This window comes from Aedes aegypti, chromosome 2 (genome assembly GCF_002204515.2).
Source record: "Aedes aegypti strain LVP_AGWG chromosome 2, AaegL5.0 Primary Assembly, whole genome shotgun sequence".
Classification (NCBI taxonomy): domain Eukaryota; kingdom Metazoa; phylum Arthropoda; class Insecta; order Diptera; family Culicidae; genus Aedes; species Aedes aegypti.
In genome coordinates, this window is record NC_035108.1 from 285,428,789 (window position 1) to 285,455,949 (window position 27,161).

The 27,161-nt window shown below is 38.4% G+C and overlaps 1 protein-coding gene across 10 annotated transcripts in view; it reads left to right on the plus strand.

The window, feature by feature from the left end:
- Positions 1 to 27,161, plus strand: part of LOC5564855 (RB1-inducible coiled-coil protein 1) — an 85,189-nt gene that overhangs the window by 6,910 nt on the left and 51,118 nt on the right. For 6 of the 10 annotated variants that reach the window (XM_001649124.2, XM_021845261.1, XM_021845257.1 and 3 more), the window contains exons 2-11: positions 12,621 to 12,753; positions 12,828 to 13,199; positions 13,260 to 13,465; positions 20,667 to 20,955; positions 21,015 to 21,456; positions 21,547 to 21,836; positions 21,898 to 22,087; positions 22,150 to 22,342; positions 22,404 to 22,638; positions 22,699 to 22,852. In XM_001649124.2, the coding sequence (XP_001649174.2) occupies positions 13,132 to 13,199; positions 13,260 to 13,465; positions 20,667 to 20,955; positions 21,015 to 21,456; positions 21,547 to 21,836; positions 21,898 to 22,087; positions 22,150 to 22,342; positions 22,404 to 22,638; positions 22,699 to 22,852 (2,067 nt within the window). In that variant the 5' untranslated portion in view covers positions 12,621 to 12,753; positions 12,828 to 13,131. Of the gene's footprint in view, positions 1 to 7,677; positions 7,916 to 7,972; positions 8,100 to 11,977; positions 12,374 to 12,403; positions 12,523 to 12,620; positions 12,754 to 12,827; positions 13,200 to 13,259; positions 13,466 to 20,666; positions 20,956 to 21,014; positions 21,457 to 21,546; positions 21,837 to 21,897; positions 22,088 to 22,149; positions 22,343 to 22,403; positions 22,639 to 22,698; positions 22,853 to 27,161 lie in introns of those variants that run through there. The other 4 variants (XM_021845252.1, XM_021845253.1, XM_021845255.1 and 1 more) reach the window with 4 other exon arrangements.

The following is a 27,161-nucleotide window of genomic DNA, read 5'->3' on the forward strand; positions in this document are numbered from 1 at the left end:
AACGTCTATCTGCATGGTATCATCAGACACAACCAAAAATCGCGCTTGGAAAACTTTACCTAACATATTCAAAGCAGCATCGAACTGTCCTAGAATCCTAACTTTGGAACCGTTCACACCTACAACTTCCTCACTGTTTACATTTAGAATCAAATGCTTAGGTAGCAGTTTTCTTTTGATTAAATTTGTATAGCTACCTGTATCGATCAGAGCCATCGATCGAAAACGCTCTCCTGCTGCCTCGATCTCAATTTGCTGCTGCGAAGCCTGGTCCACGGTGATTTGATCGTCCGCTTCTTCGCCCTCGAATACCGCATGTGTGGTGGATCGTTTCACTCCGTCGAATCTACTGGTGACATCTTGCTGTGCCGGTCGTGTAGCTGCTTCGCGGGCTGTACAAACATTGGCTGTATGACCAACACGTAGACACTTGTTGCACCGTTCTTTGCGCTGTGGTTTTGGACATTCCAGTGAGCGATGACCTACTTCACGGCAGTTGTAACAAATCACTTCTGTTCCCGGGGCTGGTGACACTGAATTTGCTTTCGGTTGTTTGTAGGTGTTTGTGGGAACCATTTCCATGTTTGAGGCAATCCACTTTATGTGTTGCAACAACTCCAGCGTAGACGTATACTGCTTCGCAAGCAAACTGCTGTAGACCTTATCGTGACGTAACCCTCTAATCATATACTTCAATGTAGCTGACACACTGAAATCGCTCTTCTGTGCAATGGCGTCTACACGGTACACGTACGACTCATATGATTCTCCTTTCTCGATTTTGACTGCTTCCAATTCACGGTGAACATCGGCCTCATCATACGTTTCGGGGAAAGCGATAACGATCCTATCCTTAAACTGTCGCCAATTGAAAATCCACTCCTCATGCCGTCTGTACCAATTTGCAGCCGCACCCGCCAATCGTGTTGTTGCGTACAGCAGGCACATTTGCTCCGACCAGCCATAGATCGCACGGAAATGGTCGATTCGTCGCAACCACTTACACACTCCATCTCCCTCTGCATATTCGGGAATTAATCGCCCAACGTCGTAGGGATGCAGGTTCAATGCTTGCGTCTCGTGTCGTTTGGCAGCTCCAGCCACTTGCGTCTTGGGTACAGTTTGATCGTTGTTCTCCTCGTCTTCCACGTCGTCTCTCTGCTCGTCGTTTTCAGCGTCATAAAATGGCGGATCGGTTTGCTTTCCGGTCGCGTCTTCCGCCAGCTTTGCAGCCATTCGTCTCGTCAACGGCATCGTCGCAAAACTCGTTGAAGCGCCAATCAATCCGTTTATTCGTCGTTCTGGTCGTTCCGCAGCGCTTCAGGACATCCGGATCCCACTTCTGAAGCTGGAGGCTCTTTGCAGAAAAAATAACGACACTGTAACTGAATTTTGCACGTTTTATTACCACTCTGTGGCACTCCTCAACTCAGACTGACAATCGTATTCTTTTTTGGAGGGAAACCTAACATTCAAGGGGTATAACAATGATCAATTACTTTTTTGCTCTAAATACAAGGGGATATCAAATGCTCTCTTCTTTCACGCTTACAAACGCAATGATAATTGCTTAAATAAAATTATGTATCATTACTAATGTTTACCTTTTATTTCGGGCGTTGATTGATATTGACATGTTTTGATAACATGTGATCTGCTCTCAAAACATCGAAAACGGAGCAGTTCTTCTAGCGATTGTTATGAAAATTATTTCAAGTATAGTTCTTATATAATTCAAAGCTCTAACTTATGAAACTTATGATCCCATTTTCGAAATGGTTAAGCGTTCAATGAAACTATAATTTGGACGCTCCATAAGTCAAGAATTATGGAAAATCTAAGTGTTTTTTCCTCAGTGCGCGAAACCTCTCGCATTTCACTAATACAGGTCTGACTCGATTATCCGGTGACTAAATTATCCGGGATTCGATTATCCGAAATATATATTTTGATATTCTTGTTTTTCAGCTTTTATGTATAGTTTTGAGATAATTTAGCATTGTAATATACAATATGAATGTTTTAGCAGTTTTGGACGTAGGAAAGAAAAGGGGCGTTTGAAAAAGGTTTTTTTTTTGTGTATGCCGGTCAAAAATTTATAATTTTGTGGCTACGCCAAAGCATCATATAATTAAAACAATAAAAACAGAAAATATTTAAGTTCATTTATCGCAGATTTTAATATTTTTTGTAGTGATTCGATTATCCGGAGTGAAAAAAAAATCGATACTCCGGATAATCGAGCCCGATTTCTATTATGAAAATATCCCTCATTTCAAGAGAAAATTGTATTGATGCCTATTTTGCTGCTTTTATTTTGAAATGTATTTTAAAAATGCTTAATATTTCAAGACATTATCATACATTTAATATGTATGACGTTCGCCTTCTTGACAGCTACCAAATAAATATTTTAGCAACAGAACAGTTTTCAAACTTCAGTTATAAAGACAAAGTAGGGACAGTGTACCAGTTATGGTTATAGTGGTTTCCTATTTGGCCATATTTGTATTCTCGAAAACTTTCACCATTTGAATACTTTTGTATGCTTTAACATCAAGATATATTTGATATCAAACTCACTACTAATTTTTCTTCTGGAAAATTAATTAAATTGATTGAAAATCGGAATTTGACCATTCTACGCAAAGGCGCATATTACGTTAAAATAAACATTTCAACGATAAGCCAACAAAACTTCAAAACAAAGTTTGTGAGGGCTGCTAACAACATATGTGTATCCCCGATACATGTGTTATCATCAAAATTCGAAAAAAATTGCTCATTCAGTTAAAGTAATTCACTCCATATTTCTGTGATTACACGTCCAATTGAAACTCTTTAACCCGCATTCGAAAGGCAAAGAGTTATTCTTACTTCGTATGTATTTTCCCAAAACCATTCTTTGAACTTTGTATACTAAATTCTTACTTAAAATTGTGACATTTTTCAAAAAACACACTGAAAAATTATATCTAATTTCCTCAGCATTGGATCGACCAAAATTTTAAATCAAAGTGTCATTAGAATCGTGATCTTATATTCTTTGAAGAGACCCCACGAAATTTTGCCGGCAAAATCTGGAAAGTATTTAAAATCAATGAAACATTCAGTCAAGTCATCGTGCAAAAGTTTGGGTTCACCCCTCAGTATGGTGTATCGTGCAAAAGTTTGGAGACACCTGAACTTATTTAAATCTGTGAAATTTCAAATCAGCCATGTACGCGCCATTATTTGCGCTCAAAAAAGCTTTAAACTATTAAAATCGGTTGAAAAATGGCAGAGATATTAACAAAAATGATGAGCGTGCGGCTCTGGTGCACCCAAACTTTTGCACGATTTGCATCATACTGAGGGGTGAACCCAAACTTTTGCACGATGACTTGACTGACTGTTTCATTGATTTTGAATACTTTCCAGATTTTTCCGCCAAAATTTCGTTGAGTCTCTTTAAAGAATATAAGATTACGATTCTAATGACACTTTGATTTAAAATTTTGATCGATCCAATGCTGAGGAAATTAGATATGATTTTTCAGTGTGTTTTTTGAAAAATGTCACAACTTTAAGTAAAAATTTAGTATACAAAGTTAAAAGAATGTTTTTTGGAAAAATACATACGAAGTAAGAATAACTCTTTGCCTTTCGAATGCGGGTTAAAGAATTTAAATTGGACGTGTAATCACAGAGATATGGAAAGAACACTTTTGTATGTTTTTTAGGGAGTGAACCCAAGCTTTTGCACGGGAGTGTATAATATTCATTTGCGTAACTTAAACTGAAATCTAGTGGGGGCTTGATACATTCGAGGAAATAAATATCTTAAGAATACATACTTAGAATGAGAATTTTAATTTTCTAGGGGGTGCTCGAACTTTTTAAAGATAGGAAGGAAGGGGTACTAAGACTTTCCTACTCATCCACCCCCTATTTACGCTAATGATTATATTGTTAAGAAATTAGCATGCATATTCGGATTCAGGAAGCTCAAATTAAGTTAGTGAAGTTAGTTTCAAAACTAACAATTATCGCGTTGATAAGTGATCAATTTCACCCCGAAATTGGATCCCCCGATTTTTTTTATTTTAGAGATGATTTTTAGCATTGAAAGTACATTGTTTAGAGAATATGTATATATGAGCCATGAGGTTTATCGTCGTACTTGTTTTACTGCACTCAGATGTTTGACATTCTTCTTCTTTATTGGCATTAACGTCCTCACTGGGACAGAGCCTGCTTCTCAGCTTAGTGTTCTTATGAGCTCTTCCACAGTTATTAACTGAAAGCTTTCTTTGCCAAGGTTGCCATTTTCGCATTCGTATATCGTATGGCAGGTACGACGGTACTCTATGCCCAGAGAAATCAAGGAAATTTCCATTACGAAAAGATCCTGGACCGATGGGCAATCGAACCCAGACACCTTGAGCATGGCTTTGCTTTGTAGCCACATTACCAACACAATACACTGAAAATATATATTGTTTTATACTACGAAATCGTTCGTTTGAACTACGAAATTATTCGTTGTTTTCTGCAACGAAACAGTTTCGTAAATTGTATGCAACAAGCTTCGTAATATGATTCAATAATGTACTAAACATTTATAATAATGTACTAAACATTTCGCAAAATGTTGAGAATTGGTTTGGACGTAATCAATAAAAGACGTTTATAGAGGAATTCTAATAGCGAATAAAAAAGAGCTCATGTTCAAAAGACTTTGGACATGGTTAAAAAATTTCTGGTTCCTTCCTTCCCGTCGCATTTATCCAATATAGATATTTCCCAAGTAACCATGGAGCATTATATCATTGCATATATAATGCAGCTGCATTGCCGTAAGCCTATGTTGATATGCAGTAGAATACGTGCAATGTTATAATGCTTGTGGTTACTTGGGTTGTCGATAAGGGCATATAGTCAATGACACTAGCCCTTCACAGCGCGACAGACAGTTTGTCAGTCGCGACCAGAGTTAAGAAGAAGAAGAAGAAGGGTTGTCGATAGCTAAGTTCAATCCCTTGAAGCCCCACGTGTCCTTAACATCCCATGTTAAGGTATTTTGAACAATAGTTCTATTGTGCTTACTTCACTGTTATAAAATTTTGCTCAGCATGGTGTAGGTATCCCTTCCAAGATTCTGCGATAAACTTGCTTAGAATCCTGTGAAATTAGGTCCAGGATTCCATCAGAATCTCGTCTTTTGAAAACTCTCAATGACTATGTGAGAATGCTGTGTAGGATTATTTGGAAATTCGTCTCACAATTTTGTCTAGAAACCATTGGGATATAAGTAGAAATCGTTGTCTGATTTATTTTGTAATTAGGATGACGGTACCAATGATAGTAATGTATCAGTAGATTGAACTATGGAATAAAACGTATATTTTTCGATGAAAACGACGTGCGCTATTTTTTGGTGGATTAATCGCCTCTAGTTTAGTCGATTTGCCAAATATCAGCTTTTTATCTTATCAAAAAGTCACATAAATAATTCGGGTTTTGCAAAAATGTATCTCCCTTGCACCAGTAGTTGCAAGGATTTGGTTGCTGCTCCGAGGAAAAAAATTAAACCTGTGCAAAAATCAGTTATTTTGTTCCAAAATGCTTGCATCATTACCGAATGGCTATTACTGGAGAACTAGTGCAACTACCAACTACTAGAGCATGTATACCAATAGTGGCTCAAACAATTTTATACTCTAAAAATGATTTTATCCCAATTTTTCTATATTTTTCCATTGTAGTAGAAGTTTATATCTTACGATTGACGCTAAAAACCTCATTTAGATCTTTCAGTTATACAGTATGGCCCATAAAAAAAATCGAAAATCGTCATATCATGTTTAATGGTAATTTTTACATAGAAAATGTGAATGAAACATAAATATTATTCATTACTTGTATTTTTTGATCTATTTAGACTCAGTTTTTTGCTTTGGACATGATTTTTATCTGTTACTTTCACCTTACCAGAGAGGAATTGGAAGCATACCTTCAAATTTTATCATGCGGACGTCGAGTTCAATACCTGTGTGATGAAAGCGTCTAAAACATCAACGAAGGCTTGAGATTCTTCACAGACCTTGTCTCTAGCATACGCCCATATCAAATGATAGAATTGGTTCATACTTGGGTCATTAGAGACTTAAACATATTTTTGAAAAAAAAAAAACGGCTCATTTTGGAGAGCTTTCATTGAACCTCCATATAAGTGTGATAAGCGGCTCCGTTTTGCTCAAAACCTATGAGCTAGTATTTATATAAGTTGTCTCTAACTGAAGGAACAAATTCCATCCTCAAAAATCTGTTATAGGCCTCCGTATTTATTTTTTACTAAACTTTAACAAAAAATAAAGGCATATCAAACCTATAAGACGCAAATGCCCTAAAACTATGACCCTGGAAAAATATTTTATTGTAACCATGAAAAATACGTTCTCTAAGAACTCCTCCATCCTCTGATACCAAACAAACTAAAATTTACAACAATAAAGTGTGATTTTTGAAGGTGGAAAGTTTATCACCAGAGTACACGACAATCAGACGCTGTTTCTAGCTTTGGTTGGACAAAACTTTTGAACTTCTTTGCTTTATTACATTATTTAGGACAGTAAGAAAAATATGACAAAAATTGTTCTAGATAGCGTAGTTATGTTAGAATATACTACAATAAGCAGAAATTACATTCACTAGCAAAAACAATGAAAATAGCGCTTGTGGATGCTAGATTCACGTTCAAACAATTTTCGCATTTTTTATGGGCCATACTGTAATGTTATGACTCTTTTTGGGTTAGGTAATCCACTATTGGCACCCTCACCCTATGTCAGGAATCATTCCTTCAATTTTGTGGAATTGTTTGGTGATTATTATACACGAGAGATAGTTGATTCAAAAGAATCATAAAAACAATTTCTAGTCATTTAATCGTAAAAAAAACTGTGAGGTTTACTTTGAGTTTGTAGCTTCATAGAAGTTATTGGCATTTCTAACAAGTTGCAATCATTTTTGTATCGTTACACGTTAGAAACAAAAATTGACGCCGTCAGAAAATTTTCAAATGCAAACAAAAACTTTTTTCAAATTTCTGAACTAATAGTGTAGAATTTCTTCGGTTTTCCATTGTCATTCCGTTGATTAGACTATGGGCAAGCATATTATACAACCAGTATCGTGGACTTTGTTACCAAACGATAAAAAATGCTGGGAGTCCAAATTGTCAAAAATAATGAAAAACAGTGCTTCACAATTCAATTATTTTATAGACGTTTTTTGGATCCTTCATGATTATGGACATTTTTATCTCGTAGAGGAAGTTTTTCTCTACATTTTAGCATGTCCTTTGAGTTGGTTACGCTGTGCAATTAATTAATTGGGACATTAAACTAAAATCACTTCCTTAGGGGGTCCAAAATACGACCGTTACCCTATATCCTACATAAAAAACGCCATAGCCAAATTCTGCTACTCGAATTGGTGTAAATATTTTCATATTTAAATGAAAAATCAGGCACATTGATCGATCATGTTATTGAAATTAGCGAATTTAGTTGCAAAAAACACGAAAGTAAAATGGTACAATTTTTTCGTACTTTTGCGCCACTGTCTGCCGGCCGTATGTCGCGCTGTGCTATTTTCACATCGTCATTGTGGTTTGTAGTGCTATACCGGATGGTGAAAGGAAAGCAGACGGACAAAGACCAATTGAGCGCGTTGTTTTATTTTGTTACGTGTTCTATTCATATGCAGTGACAGTCTGGAACAGTTACTTAACCAATATTATCAGGATCAGCTGATGTTAATGCCCATCTAATGTTAATGCCACATCTAAAACGATCGTGAATACGAGACACCAACGAATGACAAGTCCTAACCAACTGTTCCGTCAAGGTGAAATGTGCTGTTTGTTTCAGTAAGTTAGTCCAGCGGCCGCTTCTGCGTTGTGTCTAACAGTCTGGTGTTCTCATTGTTGTGATTAGGTGTTTACTTTCAGTTCAGACGAACTTGAGCCAGGTGTGTTGTAAATCGAGGATCATCAGCATTTCAAATTATACTCAACTCCACGTGAGAAAGTCATGGCTAAATGTAGCTATAAGGTAATAATTTATTCCTTATTAACTGTCTTAGTGCGACTATTATTATTATCATAAACGGATGTCAAAATGGGTTAAAGGCAAGGTTGCTAGAAACTAAGAGCACTAGCCTCGTCAAGCAGTAGTCCTAAGAAGTTGAAAATACCTCTCCGTTGCTTAGATACTCTATCCAAAACAGCAATGCAAACGTTCGTAAAATCTTCCAATTTGTGCACGGTACAATATTGCAATGTGAAGGAGTGTGTTGTTTTTATAGACCACAGTGATTTAATTCATCGATTTAACGACCATAATAGATTAACTTCAAAATTATTGGTTCTAGATCTTTGATATCTTCGATTAAGTTTCTTGATATTGAAAGGTGTTATTAGCTTTATTAACATATTTTTTGACGTTTTCATAACGTCTTACGGCAACATACTGGGGTACAATTTCGAAAAACGAAAAATCGCTCGCGTCACGAAAAGTGGTCAGATTTTGACTGTTAATAACTTATTGACGTCCGGATAGATTTTCAAGATTCTTGCACCAATCGATTGGAAATCTTTCTACGAATCTACTTGAAAAAATAAAAACTATTGATTTTCATAGCTAAACTATTGAAAAATTGGGAAATATCGGGGTACGTCTTATTTTTCATAGAAAAGCACATTTTTCTTACTGTCATAAGGTTTTCACGTTTTGAAGTTCGCATGCACCGTAATTTCGTGTGAAATTGATAATTTTTCATGGTTTTTATTGACTGTTTTCAATAATGTTGAAAATGCTAAACAACTGAATGCAGAAAAACAAGTACGACGGTCAGCCTCTTTGGTTCATGTGCCAAAATTTTATAACAAATGTGTGTTTAGTGCAAAAAATCATCCCTTAAATGAAAAATCGAGGATCTCATTTCGGGGTAAAATTGGTCACCTGCCAATGCGATTATTGTTATTTTTTTCAACGACTGTACATGATGAATATGAGCTCCTTGAATCCGAGTAATGTAATATTTAAAGAATATAATGAATAATGAAATAATGAATAATGAAATAATAATGAATAGTTAGTTTCAAGAATTGCAATGAAAACGCCTAAATGTAGGCAATTTCCTAAGAAAATCTCTGATATCTACCAGAAATTTAATTATTTTAACTGTATGAACTAATTGGTACGAGTTTAGAAGATGAAATCGGGCTCGGGATATATTTTAAGCATCCTTACAAACTTTACTTACTTTGAAAAATGCCGTTGTCGTCGTCGCTACCTACATGTATGCATGTAGAGCGATCAGAGTATCAACTTGTCAAACAAAGAGCTAAAACTAATCAGCAACAGTTCCGTTGATGTTCTGATTTAGTAAGAAATTGTCGATCGAATCGAAATATGCACACAGAGAAGACTGCAAAAATGTCGGGGGTTTGTCATCTAAGCCGAAAGAGACATGGAATTACGAAAAGAGACGTGTTAATGCAATGAGATTATATACCGAGGTGTGGAAGAAGACATTTAGTGTGCGTGACATTCGTGTACGGTGCAAAATGTTTCACAACTACAAACGAGTGAGCTCCCGTAAGAAGCCGTGTAAATTAGTAACGTAGTTAAGTTTTTTCTCTTTACTAATACATAGCCATTGCTTCTTCTTCCACACCTTGGTAATATATTGTCATTGGTGTTAATGGTTTAATAGGTATTCGGATTCAATTTGGTTTTCTATTCCAGAACCATAAGATGTTCTGTAGCCTAGTTGGTTAAAGTGCCGGTCTACCTACACGGAGTCGTGAGTTCGAGTCTCAATAAAACGCGTATTTTTTTTCGCAAATTCATGTCTCAATTTGTCAAACAAACACACAGTGTCTTCTGATTGCAAGTTCCCAAAAGTTAGTATGACTAGTATATTTGTCAAAAAGTTGTGTTTTGCAATTGTTCATTAAAAATATTGAATATACAAAAATTTCCATTTTATTATTTATTGTCTTCCCCACCTCGCCTCGACACATTCTGATGGAGAGTGCAAAATAATAATAAAAAAAAGATTTATTCCGACCTTATTGATCAATTATTCAACACAAAAATCTCCGACAAATCTGTATAATTACGTATTTATCTCATATAGCTATGTTTATTGAATCTGTAAATGTTGCCTGGGGAACATTCTCTCACAAAAAATCTTTGAAATAAATTTTAAAACGCTGTCTCTAGCAAGGCGTCTATAGGCACACGTCTTACAAAATTGGCAACAAATACAGGCGCCATTTAGAATAATTCAGTAATATTGTAGGTTTATACCGAGATCAAGAGCTTCTCTAATTACATAAAAAGCCTTGAAATGGCTAAACACATTGTGTAGCTTGTCAGTAAAAATGATCCTGATGATGTTTTGTAATAAGTTTGATAAATATTTCGTCTTTCGAAATCAGCTGATTCAAAAATTGTGGGTAATTCAATTGTGTGAGGTGACTGTAGTCATTTGTTCAGAAATTATATAAACGCTCAGCATCTTCCAGTTGAGATGTTTTATCAAAACTTGACCAATTCCTCGATATGTCCTCTCGTTTTTTGGATGAATCTTGAAATTCTTATCTTGCATCTTAACTTTCTTCAACGGGTGGAAACTTAATTATCGTGTTATATGTGGTGACTCAGTAGCTAATTTACGCCGTTGAATTTGTTGGAAGACTGTTGCGGAAGCATTTATAATAGTACCACATTGATTGCATACTAACCGTTATGCACCTTGTCTTAAAGCTACGCTAAATATTGATTGTAAAATGCTACACATAGGTAGGTATATCTGATACACACACCGAAACAATTTGATCTATTTTCTTGCTGATTGGCTTGAGGTACACTGAGGAAAGCAAACGTAAGACTGTCATAAGATTTGCTTATGGAATTACGACACAAGAAAAATCTTTGAAATTCATAAGACCATCGTATGGTTTTCGGCAGATGTTGTTTCCATAATACACCTCGAAGGAATTTCGTAAGATGATCTTATGAACCAGCATTGACTTGATAACAAAATCCATAGATAGTCTTATGAATTACGTTCTGATCCATTCTTGGTTCCATAAGACTGTCTTGTGTAATTTGAGCTTTAGATTATAAATTTCAATGAATGAATAATACTAATCCGCGTTGAAAAATAGGTTAACCAACTTGGGAAAATAAAATTTTCATCCATTTTGTCATGTCGCAATTCGCTTAAAGCCCTTTACTGTAAGCATCAGAATCGATTTGCGATACGACAAAATGGATGAAAAATCGATTTTCTCTAGTTGGCTAACCTATGTTGAACGCGAAGAAGTATATTACAGCAGCGAAACATTATTGAGAAAAGTTGTGAAGAACGCCTGAATTGGTGCAGGTTTACATTAGGGGCGGATTAATGGATGAGGGGGTTTGTGATTTCTAACGCGTCATACAAATTGTTTTGAATTTTCAGTCAAAAATCTTATTCTTTGGATCCAGTTCCTTAATCTGATCGAAAGAAAGTTTTAGTTACAGCGGAATTGATGATAAATAGAAAATATTTACCCTTTGATGCATTAGAAACGGAGTCAGCCAGCGACAAATCAGCAAACACGTCCATTTCGGAAGCCATATTGAATTTCTGATAGTACCGAGAAAATTTGCCTCACGTGGTTCTTCACAATGATGAGCAATGGGGTTCATAAGCGTTCTTATGACATTGACAATTGATTGTTATGAAAAAATTACACTTGTCTTATGAATCTCAATCTCGTCGAATGAAATACGCAAGTGTCTTATGAACCAACAAAAAAATAATAAAAAAACGCGTTCATTAGTGTGATCTTATGAAAATCATGCGAGAATTTTGCCTCAGTGTACGAGTTCCTTTCGGTTTCCCGTTCATCTGAGATTCACTGTTGCTTCTTGTGAACAAAGAAAGACAACACATTCGATCGCGTGTGAGCTATGGATGGCTGAAACTGCAAACAGTGAAATTCTTGGTGGTGTAGGAGGACTGGGTATTTACAAGCTTAGTGATTAGCTAGAAGCACGAGTAAAAACAAAAATCCAGTGGTCGGGTGTTGATGAAAACGGCGTGGCGGTACGACAACTTCGATTTCCCTTTCGCTGATGCCAGGGCTGATGAGATGTAAAATAATAATTGTATCATCGGAGGTTGAGGTGATTGACGTCTGGAGATGTGCATAGTATACATGCATACGAACAGCTAGAGCGAAGCCGGAGAGTAAAATTCTAGAGGAAACAACCTCGAGCGAGGTCACACGGAACTGCTGTACGCCATGCTTCACTAGTAGCGCACGGTAATTGAATGATCAAGAAGGCGGATCGAGCTCTAAATCAACTGTCTCGAGCAGTGTTGATCTTCGAAATCACATGGTTTTTATGTGCACAGTGATATGCACAGCAGTTCGATGAACAAACTTGAGTATCCTGAACGATTAGTGACGGAGTGCGTGAATTATCTTCCATTTAATGTCAAACATACTTTTACTAGAGTAAGTTTCAATCTAATTGAAATATGTATTCCTATTTTTTATATATTTTCAGCTTGCAAACACCACAGTCGTAACGATAATAGAGGATAAGCCTATAAATAATCATACACATTCGTGTGTTTCTGTATGACTGCATTGTATATATAGTGATAATGTGAGACTTAGCTAAAGGAAAGAATCTTAAGGTTTGTTACCAGCAAACATACAACAATACCCAGATAACACTCAGAGCTCAATCGTTTCCATTCACTTCGATTAGATCTGCTTTCAACGTTAACTGCTGCCGCTTATCGTGCTGGACGACAGGTAGCTGGTCGATGCTACATTCGAGATAGAACCCTGTCTCCCAGTTCCGACAAACGGTTTCCTATGAATCGATGAGCCTTGCCTAATGCAGAGCGAAGAGTGAACAACCAGTGTCTCGGCGGTACGACTGACATCATTCCGCAACCGAAATTCAAGCGCAATAGATGTCGCTGAATACTCTATGGTAGCCATCGTATTTTCGGCTAATTAGTTCCACCCCTTTTTGCAAAAGAAAAGTCACACGACTAGTTGCAACCATGCTGTACGTTTTCCATGTCGACATTGGTCGGATGCTCAATTTTGAGATGAGCAAAGCTTTCGAGAAGTATGATTGATACACTAAGAACAGTAGCAAAATTCTAACTTCTCCCCTTTCTTTTTTTAGCGTGCGCTCTTTAAAGGAAACAATAGAACGGCACTATGGAATCCCGAGCAATAGCATTGTGCTTCTGGGCAGTGGCGGGGAACAGCTGCAGGACCACAATCGTGTGTGCAATTATACAGCCGGGACGGATACCAACCCGATATACATGTTCAGCACCTGCACAACGGAGGCCAGAAATCAACCTCCATGGCCTAGTATAGACACTGGTGAGTAGGTTTTGGAATTGGAATGAGTCGTCAGTGCACGTTGAAACACGTTAAAAAAGAAGATGATATAGTTTTAAATTGAGTTTTAAACAGCTAAGAATAGACAAAAAGAGTCAATGCATTTTTTTTTGTACAGGATTGGAGCAAGACGCTTATTAGAGATTCAGCCCCCTGCATCTCTTGAAAAACTTCTTCACCATATTTTTCTTAAGAATTTTCATCTGAGATTTCTTTAGGCTTCCCTTTTTCCCAGACCGGATTTTTTAATAGAATTCTTTCAATAGTTCAAAACACACTTTCATTGACAATTCTTTGGAGAAATACTTGAAAGAATCTATCAATAAATTCCTTGTGAAAGTTTTTGAGGAATTTTGGTAGAATCTGTAAGAACTTTTACAGGAATCTGTGACGAACTCACCAAGGACAAATAGCCATTTTAACAAAGATAAATGTCTAGTAATTTTCAGCGTAGTTCCTGGTTGAACTTATGAGAAGTTCTAAGCAAAAAAAGGCAAACGCTTGCTGTATGCGCTTGTTGGACAGGATTCATAGAGGATTCGACAAACTAAGAAATAGACGATTAAAATGTGGAAGCAATTTCGCTCCATTTTGAATTCTATTTGGCAAAAAATGTGTTATACAGTGAAAACTCCATGAGTCGATGCTCCATGACTCGATATCGACTCATGGAACCATACTAAAAACAAAATTTCATGGTTACAATAATGGTCCCTTCAAACGGATTTCCAAGGCATTTGTTTCCACGACTCGATATTTCCATGAGTCGATGATCCCTTCAGATATCGACTCATGGAAGTTTTACTGTATTTCTACGAATCACCATTATTGTTGAATACACGAACAAGCCTAATAAATTTCTTTTGAATTTAAATTGAAAATTTGCTTAAAAATGAACAAAAATCATAGTGAAACTGTTATGCAAATATACACAATATAATATACCGTCGATGGGGGTGACAATGGGTCTGGGGGGTGAGATTGGGTCAAAACGGAAAAATATGATTTATGAAATATTTCAGCTAATAACGGTGATATTAGTAAAATTAATAATTCATATGTTAGGGAACATATTATTACACATAAATCATCACAATATACATTTTTAGAAATAGTAGTTTTTGTTTACTATATCAATAAACTTGTATGTTGAAATTAGATAAAATTTACAACATTAAATTTCTCCTGTGCAAAGTATCACGCATGTACTTTAACCTCTACCGTTATATTGATAGAAGGTTTAAAGTCTTTTCATTACACTTCATACGTATTTTCCGGAATCTATTTGATTTTTCAACAAAAATTTTATTTTTTTCGGTACGGTGTCTAAAACATCAAAAATGGGGGTGAGATTGGGTCAAGCAAGAACGACAGTAAATGAAATTGCAACTTCACTTTTTTGACATTTTACGGTGCTTGTAGTTCTCTTTTCCATTAAGATGTGTTTATTCTTTCTAAATACAGCATCTCTGAAACATCAAACTAGTCTACTTGAGGATTCCGTACATTGAATAACAATGCAACGCATTTTGACAACTTCTCAATCCAGCTACTGTGTTTCGTGCGCAGCAACATCGTAAATTTTTTATCAAATGGATTGTTTTTTTTTAATTTAATTATTTATCAGTATTTTCATATTATAGAAACATCTTCTGGAAGTACAAATGAGATGGAACACTGAAATATCGTGATTATGACGTCAACATCTGCCTGAAATGTATTGATCGTTGAATGTCGCTCCGAAATTTAACTATTTGCGAAGAATTAAAATAATCACTGTTTCAGTACACCTTTGGGGAAACTGAATAGGCTTCATGGCAATGGGGATGAGACTTTGAAGACAATTCGAGGGAAAAAAAATAGAAAATTTATGTAAACTTGACGATGAATGTTGTGTTTACATATTTTTTCTCATAGCTCTTCATTTTTTTGGTATAATCGTTCTTTTATGGTCGTTTATCATACTTGTGAAACACCTTAGATATCTTTTCATCTTGTTTGCATCGCATTTCATCAATATTCTTCAGCTGTGAATGGTTTTACATTCAATATATGCGGTACCAATATATACCTATGCATATCAGTCCCATTGTGTTCGTGTGAATCGATAAAATTTCATACAAGTGTAGCCACAAATGTTTCTTATAATTTAAGCTGAATTGTCTCCGTACGTTGAGTTCAGTAAGTTTTGCATCAATCACAATGTAAAATTTATTAGAAAATATAGAATTTCAAAGAAAAGCAACCTTTTTTGTAAACCATTGCATGTCCTCTGTGGTCGGACACCTTTTGTCCTCTATGACCGGACAGTGAAAATGTGACTCCCTGATCTCTACCTTATCCCATTAACCCAATATACTTCCCATGACAACTGTGGAGTTGCAGAAGATACTTCGGTCTCTAGTAACAATGGTTGTCTAACTAACATTCCTTCCCTTCCCCAATGACCGTGAGGACGTGGCCGGCGCCTTTATTGATTTTAAATATGCTCTCGATTTGTGCACATTGAGGAATGGTTAGCTAATCCCAAGCCCCATTCATTAAATCTGTGCAACCTCGATTGCTCTGGTCAATCACGGAGTAGTACTACGAATTGTACGGTCATTTATGCTCATGCTCAAAATAATGTGTTATTTTTACATTGTACAAAAATTGACGATAAAACTAATGTAGATTTTGAAATATTACCGAAAAACAAAAAGTGTCCAGTAGACCTGTTCATATTTAAAAAAAATGTCTGGAAATCTACCGGTCAAGCAGTATTCGGAATTCTCATGCTAAGAACAATGTCTGGTCAAATTTTCAGCTCATTTGATAAAGATTTCAGTATGCTTCAAGTTGAAAATGTGTTTTTGGGCTTATTTCAAGGTTTGAAAAACCATAACTAGCATGTGGAAAATCAAAACCACTTACTATTACCATTGTTTGAAAGCTAATTCTATTCTGTTAAAGTTTGTCGAACACGCTAACAAGATTAAAGTGAGTTTTAACCTTGTTTGATCCAAATTTGTACTCCGCTGTACCCGGAAACTACAGTTTTCTCAATATATATGGTATATAAAACATGCATTGATATTATTTTTTCAGGCCCTAGTCAACGGGAATCAAACATAATACATTTATGAATTCATTGACCATCAACAGATTACATGTTGCTAAAGGCAATAAATTATAATAAATGCCCAAAGATCGAGCACCGCATCGCAACCTGATGATTGTTAAATCATGCATGACACATGTACCGGAAACGAATGCATTGAACAAGTTAGCATTGCTTTTCCTTTCCGAGTGATGATTGTTTTGATCGCATTTCGCTGATCATTTAGAACAATTTGAAAACAATCATCATCATCGACTGAGAAAAGGCAGTGCTAACGTGTTCTTTTTTTGTATTCATTGAAGCTCACGGTGGTGCTCTTGGCTCACACACAGTGGATTTACAAATGTGCTTCATAATTACCTATTTTTTACAATTTATTTTCGTAAGATAAATGGTTACTTTGAACGGGATTGACTTTTAGATATGCATTGTCATCATGTCTGGAAATTAAAAATCCGAAATTTTTATGCAGGCATGCTGTTCAGTGAAAACAATTCCCGAAAAAAGAGATTTTCAAGAACCTCGAGATACAAACCTCAACCAAACTATGTTAAAACTTGCTCCAACCATAAAATTGTGTTCGGCAAAAGTTCGTAGAATTGGATAAACTACTATGTAGAAGTATTTCCGATAAATTTTGATGTTTTGTTCGGTAGTTATGATTTTTTAAAGCTTGAAAATAGCCCAAAAACACATAATTGATTTGAAGCACAACCAAAATTACTCTTAATTGAGTGAAATTTTGGCCAGAAGTTCATTTTGCAATGAAAAATCAAAGTATTGGTTGACTGGGGAGTTTCCAGACATTTTTGAAAATACGAATAGGTCTAGTGTCCAGGCATAGAGGACTTCCCCCTATACAAAGTTGGAATAAAATTAAGAATTAACTGTTAAGGAACAAACAAATTCCTTATTTATTTTTATAGCCCCCTCGTATAACACTGTATGATTGATTTACCTTTACTTCGCTACACATCAGTGAATTACTATTAGTACCGAGTAACCGAATGTAGTACTAGAAGTGGTACCCATTTTGAGCCCGACTACTATGTCTTTATATCGTCTTTGATGTGACTGTTATACGAATATTTTAAAGATGGCACAACACAAGCGATGATTTTAGATATTTGATCGCTGTATTTTGTAATGTTGATTAGAGTTAGAATGAACTTCAAAACAGGGGCAAAGTTTTTATGTTTATTGAAATCATTTCAACGCCAGGAAAATATAATTTCAAGTTAGGCTGCTTGGGCACGTCAGGAGTTAATCATCAATATTAACCTCCTTTTTCTGAGCAGCCTAGATATTTAGTCGCGTAGTGTCGGTAGCGGTTGTTTCAACTGGCTAAGAATTAACACTACAGACTGCTTGTTCCGGTGGTACAAGTATACCTCACAAAAGACTCCTAATTTATGGTGTGATGCGTACCAGGGCGCCCTCCACAGTATTGAGTCCTTCCTGTGCTACCAGGAGCAATGGTGCAGATGATCTTGTGTTTCTCCGAGATAATCGGCTGCCCTTCTTCAGTCTCTATCCTGAGGCTAATAAGGGTTGGATTATGAATATGTTGTTATGCAATTTAAAATATCACCTATATAAAATCGCATTATGCGTTTTACACAGTGTATTCTGTGCTTATTCGCACATTAGCGATTTTTAATGGATACCGATCTGGTGTTTTCGTTGTTAGTCTTTTTTCGTGCCGAGATTGCAAAAAGCTTAACCCCAATGTGATATACAATGTGTATTATATCACATTGGCTTAACCCTGTCTAGTTTAGGTAGTGGCAACTGTTGGGATAGCTCAGATCTATCTTCAGCATAAAAGAACAGCAACGATCAATCTTTGCAGACTCATGCCAAATGGTACAGCCCATGTGGCGCTAGTTCAAGAACCTTACTTTCGTTACGGGAACTTTTATCTAGGTAACCTTGTGGACGCAAACATGATGGCGAAACATGAAATGGCGAACTCGCGTGCCATTCCTCGTGCATGCGTGCTCGTTGATGCAATCGTTGCTACACTCATTTCTGAGTTAACAATCAAAGAATTATGTGCTATTACAATTGATGTTTCTGTTGCTGACTTCAATAGGAAATACGTTTATACCATCAGTGCACCAGATTCCGCTCATTTAAGGGAAGTTATGTGTTCAAATGTTTATTATATGACAACTATTGTGTCTATCAATATTATATTTTTGTGACAATATAGCTCCAAGTATAGGAAATCAGCGCCAAAATAAAAAGAATTTGAAAAAAAATCATAAAACAATATTTAATTGCATTTGTTACTGCATTTAAGTGTTCCTATTTCCGCTCACGATAAACAGATTTCGTGACGAACTTACTAAGAAATGCATTATTTCAAATTTCGTTATTTATCCTGGTAGGTATTTTTTATGGTAAAAAAAATACTTCTTGGAAACCTCACATTGATTTCAGAGTCAAAAAACTTGCATGGCCTTCGGTCAATGCCGGCGAACCCTTGGGTAAATTTTGGGGCCTCAAACCCAAGTATATCAAATGAATTTACGCAACAGTTGTTCGACCAATATTGGCACATGGATGCCTTGTGTGGTGGCAAAAGGATGAAGAGAGAACAATCCAATCAAAATTGGGCCATCTCCAAAGGATGTGCTTGATGGCGATGTCCGGTGCGTTATTTACGACTCGCACAGCAGCGCTCGAGGCTCTTTTCGACGTTGTGCCACTACAAATACATCTAAAACAAAAATTACTTTCTTGCTCTTACCGTTTATGGGTATTGGATCTACTGGAGAAAAATCCAGTGAATCGTAGATCTACACATCCTTCGTTGTTTTCACTTTTGGTGAATTGGGACAAAATTGTCCTTGCTCCAAGTGATCTCACAATTGCTTGTCACTTTCCTTACAGTATATTCACAGACAAACAGACGTAACACTTAGAACAAATCTCGATCAAAATCATAGTCACGAGGACATGTACGCCCAATGCTAAAATCGGTTTGTTTGGCCGACAGGCCAACAGATGGCAGTAGTGTGTAAACGTCAAACGCGAACAAGAACGATGCGAGCGCTGCAGGTGGCGGATTGGCCACCTACCATATTTTTGATTCGACCGTTGAAAACGTGGTCGATGCACAATGATGAGAGTGTGACGTCTGTTTGTCTGTGGTACATTTATCACATAATTCCCTTCAAGGGGAAAGTGGACGTCTGGCTATTGTGACATTTAAAAAGTAGTATATCAAACAATATAGTACCTATGTTACAATGATGGCAAAAAGATCATTTTGGCGTAATTATATTTAACCATGAGTGATAATCAGACTACCGTACCTCAACTGTTTTCAAATCAAACTAATATGCTTTGCCACAATGATGTAGCCTTCCTATTCTTCTTCTTCTTTCTGGCCTTACATTCTAACTCGGGCAGAGCCAGCTTCTCAGCTTATTGTTCTGATGAGCACTTCCACAGTTATTAACTGAGAGCTTTCTGTGCCAATTGACCATTTTTGCAAGTGTATAACGTGTGGCAGATACGAAGATACTCTATCCTGTGAAGTCAAGAAAATTTCCTTTGCGAAAAGATCCTCGACCGGTGGGATTCGAACCCACGACCCTCAGCTTGGTCTTGCTGTATAGCTGAACGTTTACCGCTACGGCTATCTAAGCCCCTAATGATGTAGCCTCTAACTGTGTAAGATAATTGAAATCTTTCGGATCCTTATCAACTGAAAAAACACTGTAGGGGGTTAGTGGGTGGTATCAAAGATGAAATACTTGGGTACCTTTTGCAGTACCAAGGGATCAAATGCAGTACTAGAAGTGGAACCCATTCTGAACCCTACTAAGTACTATGTCACTATTCGTCTCTGGTGCTCTGTTGTTCCAGGTACACGGAAGCTCGAATTTCTATGAAAAATAATTGCTTGTATTGTTTGAATAAATCGAACTATGAATCAATGGGTCTCAAATGAATCAAATAAATTTAGGCATTATGAAAAAAATGTCACAGTTTATAGCCAAACATCCGCAAAAAGCTATTAGCTAGGGCAACTATAGGGTGACCGTATACCAACGTTTATTTTAATTGCAGATAACGACCTAAACGCTCAGGTGGAAAATAGCCTAAAGCTGCCAGCCACCTATGGTACGGTTGTGACGAGAGCCGCACTAGCTCAAAAGATGTACGAAATGGCCAAAGAGGAGGCTAAGACTTGCGAAACGTTAGTCCACGAGCAGCACTTACAGCAGCAAGGCTGGGCGGCAGTCGTTGCCAACATGGAAGACGTGGTGCAGGAGTTCCAGGAGAGGGTGACCGATTTCTTCCGGCGGTACGAAGAACACCAACAGCGATCCAAGGATCACGTGGACATGTTAGAAACGTAAGAAAAAGAGATCAGGTATTGACGAAAAACGCTGTTAATATATGTTTATTTTACAGATTCGATGAAGATCTAAGGCAACTTTCGGCCATTCCAATTCTGCCCAATTTGATGGACAACGCAGAATTGCGACCCTTCGGAGCCTTCAACGAGATGTACGCTGATGTTTGTAATACAGCAACTAGCACGTCATCGGGCAGTGTCAAAACAAGTGGCAATCAGTCTAGCGCCGGAAGCGAAAAAATGGAGGCTTGCACCAGCAATACGTATAGTGGAGACGGAACGAATGACACCATTGCTGTCTCTGAGCCTAATGAGACTACGATTTCCGAGAACGATAGAATCGGAATTTCCTTGCTGGATTGGATTTCGGCAGACAAGGGTCAAAATGCACTGAAACGTTTGGCCGCCGAATGTAACCGTGGATTGGATCAGTTAGAAGAGACCAACATGAAAACCCTGAAAGACAACGTCAACAAATCTGTAGGATTTTTTCAGAGGGTGCGTTTTTAGATTCTTTATTACTGAAAGTCGTTCAGATTAACCAGATTGCTCCAGTACCTAATATTAATTGCAAACTTTTCTCCGCAGGAAGATATGAAAGAAATTAAAGGGCTAGAAAGGCGACTGTATGACTTAGAACGTAAAATGGTTGATGTCAGAAAATTGGTTCAGGAACAAAATGAGCTTGCACAGTCAATCCAGCAGAATCAAAACCGCGCTAGTACCCTGGGAGATACGTCGATACTGCCGGATCTGTGTGCGTCGCATCAAGGCCAACTGAAGGTAATTCTAAAAAACCAGAAGGAACTGCATGAAATTCGACGGCAGTGTGCTAAATCAAAAGAAGAATTAGGAAAAAATCTGTATATTCGGCTTAGGTATGCGGTATAACATTCAATCGATTAAGGCAGTCATTCTAATATTGAAATCCGTTTTCAGACATTGCATAATACCCGTGCAAACAAGAGTGTACGAATTAGACAATAGTCTACTATTCTATCATACCTCTCTGAAGCGTCTACAGAGACATTTGGGAATCATAGAGCAGATTCATATGGCGCCCAGCATGTACGTTGGTGCCGTAACGGAAGTGGTTCGTCGAAGAATATTTTCCAGTTCATTCCTACGAGTAAGTACAAAAATATTAAAACATTCCGAATGCTGTTTTTCATTTGATGCTTTTCTTTACAGTGGGCTTCCGATTTAGCTTGCCGTCTAATGGCGATATACAACGAAGAAGTCATGCGGCGGCACGATTTTGCCTCGCAGTTCGAGGGCCACTTTCTAAGTACGTTGTTTCCCGGGATGGACGATTTGCCACCGCCCTTCGCAATTCAAGCGCCCTCAATTTTTGATTCTAGTCTACCGGCGTTGAATGAGCAAGGTGAATTATACAAACCCTTTCATATATTTTACATATTCTAAATATTCAATATCCTCTATAGATCTGAAAGAACTTGCCCGATTTTTACCCGAGCTAACGGAAAAGATCCAACTACCGAATATAGATTCTGTGATAGACTTCTTTTCATCTAGATTGGTGGATGGTAATCAAAGCAAGAGCAGCGGGCTGCAAGAGTTCCGAACGGACATGGGTGAGGTTATAAGTGGTTCGGGTAGATCGGGCAATGAGGATAAAACAACGGATTCGGCTAATAATGCACAATTGCCCATAAGAGAGTATGACAAAAAAACACTGGAAGATCTTTACTATTGAGTATGACAATTCTGTAATTTTAGGGGTTGCGAGTCTGAAACTGACACGGAAGAGTTCGAAAAAGTAGGCCAAAGCCCAATTGATCGCCGGAGGAAACTACGTTCGAAAGTGGAAACTTGCAGCTTGGGTACATCGACCGAACAAGTGCTGCAAGCTAGCGCAGAAACACTGACAGAGGTGCGATCAAACAAAAATACTACCACTACTAACCTAACTTGTACTACTATGTCAGCTATTACTAGCGCAGGATTGCAAAACTGCAACAATATCAAAATTACTTATAATCAGGAATTACTTTTAATCGACAATTATCATAAAAAATCCGTATCTGGTGAAACAAGCCAATCTTGTTCTGATGAATTGGCTATGCCAGTTGCATCGCAACAAGATGATTCGCGTCAATTGCTCCAAGGCAGTGGTAGTGTTTTGCCGTCGCTGCCTATTGCCGGCAGTCCATGCGCCGACGAAAATGTATCATGCTCGCGGAAGCCTCTCTCATTCAAATCTACTTCGATGATGTCCAGAGCGGCATCGTCGTCTTCGGAGCGGTCAACCTCCCAAGATCGACTTGGTGGTGGTAGCTCTTGCTATCCGGGTGACGATGAGTTCATAAATTCGGAGTTTTATATCGATGAATCATTGCCTTCCAGCGGCACAAGCGCAAACCACCAGCTCCAAAATCAGCTGCAGATACAGCAATTAGAAGTAAGACAGTCTTTAATTGGTACGCTAAGCAGCTGCCATCAGGCGGGCAGCTTTGATGAAGAAACCATCATTTTGCTGCTGCAGGTACTATTAAATCAAAAATTATACTTTTATTTTCAAACCTTTAGATAATCCTTGTTTGTATAAGCAACAACCTACAAAGTAAATCATCTATTACTAGAATAAAATTATCAAACTAATTTTACTTATCTCACAACCAGACTATCAAGCTTTTGTAACATTTAAAGACAAAAGACAAAGACGGTTGCAAAAATATGAAGATAATCGTCGTGATTTGCGCCGCATTTTCTTGAGCAAGAAATTTGTTATCCGGAAGACCTTCAAAGCTGAAAATGTTTAAACTTGCTTACATACTTGCTCAAAACATTTTATAAAGAACTAAGCTGTAATGCTTCCAGTAGACGATAATGTCTTTTGTGAGAAGCACCACATTAGATAACTTTCTGATCGCGGGAATTGAATCCACACTCATTGCCAGATCACTGAGGGTCGAATGCCACCGATCAAGGAACTTTTCGGGTTGGAAAACGACATGATTAGTGTAACCATAGTTACCATAAGCACTAGTAATAAGTCCCAAATCAGCATCATAGATGTATGCAGACATTATAATAGCACTACAAATGCTAACACGCCTAATGACAACAGTTTCACGTATAGAAACCCTATTACTGCATCATTAATGCTTCTAAGACTGATGCTTACATGCATTAAAAAAGCACTATGTTTGCTCTATATTCGCATGTAGGGAATGCTACTATGCTATCCAGTGTTCTGACGAATAGTGGTTTCTGCGCTCGCGTACATAGGGGGTCTGTACCAGTGATAGTGGCAATAGTAACGGGTTGAGAAATAAAAAATCGCCTGTCAATAACGGAAGCTCGTTTTTCATATCTGAATTATACGAAAGCTTTTCTATTCTATTTTATATAAAAAAAATAATCTTAGAAGGATAAAATCGTTGAATCTTTCAAAAAAGCATTTCCTCCATTACTGGAACATGTTCCAGTAATAGTGGTTTTTGCAAACGTCTGTTCCTATAATGGTGGTTTACATTGATTTCCCATTGAAACCCACTATTATAGGAACGTCCCACTATTACTGGTGCAAAGGAGCAAAAAAGTTAAGGTTTTTAATTGTTTTCTACTATTTCCTTACTAATTTCCAAAAAAATTTTATACACATTCATATCAATTTTACAAGGGCCATGTTAGAAAAATACACATATAATTAAAAATTACCAATAACACGTTTGAATCCCCACACAACCATTATTATTGGTACACACACTACCATGGGGGTGACGCCTACAGAGTGGTAATGGCTAAGACCAAAGGAGCCATAGCGCCCCAAGAGAAATCGCCCGAGTTGCTGCGATCGATAATCGATGTACTCTTCCCGCACCATCCCATAAGCCCATGGCCCCCAGCGCCGTATGCGGCAGATGAAGAAGAAGAAGTGGCGAGAGTGACGAACGAAGAACTGGCAGAAGTCGTGAAATCATTCGCGTCAAACAAGGCACCGGGACCCGATGGTATCCCGAATGTTGCCTTAAAAGCGGCAGTGAACACGGATCCGGACATGTTCAGAACCACGATGCAACGCTGCATTGATCAAGGAATCTTCCCGGATGTATGGAAGCGACAGAAATTGGTGCTACTACCAAAGGCGGGGAAACCACCAGGTGATCCGTCGGCGTATAGACCTATCTGTCTACTAGATACGACGGGCAAGTTATTGGAGAGGTTGATTCTCAACAGACTAGTACCGTATACGGAGAGTGCGGACGGCCTGTCCAACAACCAGTTTGGATTCAGAAAAGGTAAATCTACTCTGGACGCCATCCAGTCGGTCGTTCAGACAGCTGAGGTGGCAATCGAGCATAAAAGGAGCGGCATCCGTTACTGCGCGGTTGTCACTCTGGATGTGAAGAATGCGTTCAACAGCGCAAGCTGGGAAGCAATAGCACACGCGCTTCACCGCCTCAAGGTACCGGTGCAGTTGTGTAAGCTTCTAGAAAGCTATTTTGATGGTAGGATTCTACTGTATGACACAGAGGAGGGGCAGAAAAGCGTTCGAATTACCGCGGGAGTACCTCAAGGTTCAATCTTGGGCCCGCTGTTATGGAATGCGATGTACGATGACGTACTGAGGCTGCCCCTCCCGAAGGGTGTTAAGATTGTTGGCTTCGCCGACGATATCACCCTAGTGGTCTATGGTGAATCGATGGAGGAAGTAGAGTTGACAGCAGCGCACTCTATTTCCCTGGTTGAGGAATGGATGAAATCTAGGAAACTAGGACTGGCCCGTCACAAGACTGAGGTGGTGGTGGTCAACAACCGCAAGTCCGAGCAACGGGCGCTTATCTCGGTAGGTGATTGCACCATAGAGTCCAAACGATCCCTTAGGCATCTTGGGGTAATGATCGATGACAAGCTGAGCCTCGCTAGCCACGTTGAATATGCCTGTAAAAGGGCATCTACGGCTATAGCGGCGCTTTCGAGGATGATGTCTAACAGCTCTGCTGTAATTGCCAGCAAACGCAAGCTGCTGGCAAGCGTGGCGCTATCCATACTAAGGTATGGAGGACCAATCTGGTCAAAAGCGCTTAGAACAAGAAGAAACCTAAAGCGGTTGGAAAGCACGTACAGGATAATGTGCTTAAGAGTAGCAAGTGCATACCGGACGGTATCTAAAGAGGCCGTGTGCATCATAGCCGGGATGACGCCCATCGGGCTCATCATCAAGGAAGATGTTCAATGCTTCAACCAAAGGGGTACCAGAGGAGTCCGCGACACGTGTAAAGAGGAAACGCTCAGAAGCTGGCAGCAGGAATGGGATAACTCCACTAAGGGTAGATGGACCCATCGGCTAATACCAAATGTGTCAGATTGGTATGGTAGAAGGCATGGGGAAGTGAACTTCCACCTGACGCAGTTTCTGTCAGGACATGGTTGCTATAGACAGTACCTGCATAGGTTCGGGCACTCAGAATCTCCTGCGTGCCCCAATTGTGCTGGTGTAGAGGAAACAGCGGAGCATGTCGTGTTCGATTGCCCCCGTTTCACTGTTGTGAGAGGTCGCATGCTCACTACATGCGGAGGGGACACGTCCCCCGACAATATTATAGAGAGAATGTGTGCGGATGCCGAGTGCTGGAATGCAGTAACTACGGCTGTCACTCACATTATGTTAGAATTGCAGCGTCTATGGCGCGCCGACCAAGAGTTGGCTGCAGAGGATTAGCCCTGCCGAGGCTGGTCCCTTGTAACATTGTTTAAGTCGGCTAGGAGAAGCAGTTTGCCTAGGCTACTTCTGCTACACGTGTTGTGCTATATGCACTGGTCCCTTCCCGAAGAAATACCGTAAGGTGGTTCCGGGGAGATGAGGGTCTGAGTCCAAGGGTCATGTCGATGCACTTTTCACCACTTGAGCAATTCTAAATGAATTGCTCATGCACAGTGCATAGGCTGGTTTTAGCGGGTCGTCGTTGGTGCGTCATCCCCGCATTCCCTGAGTTATCTTCTCAGGGGATCTGTTTGCAGATTTCCCCCTTGTAAAAAACAAAAAAAAAAAAAACACACTACCACTGGATCAGCCACCCTACACGTTCCATGTCACCAACTTTACTTAAGGGGGCAGAATCCGCCATTGATTTCGGAATTTTCAAAAGCCGTTTTTTCGTTCAAAATCAAGAAAATATACAGAACAATATGTTCACTGTATTCTATTCTCCAACCGAAACACAGTGAACACATTT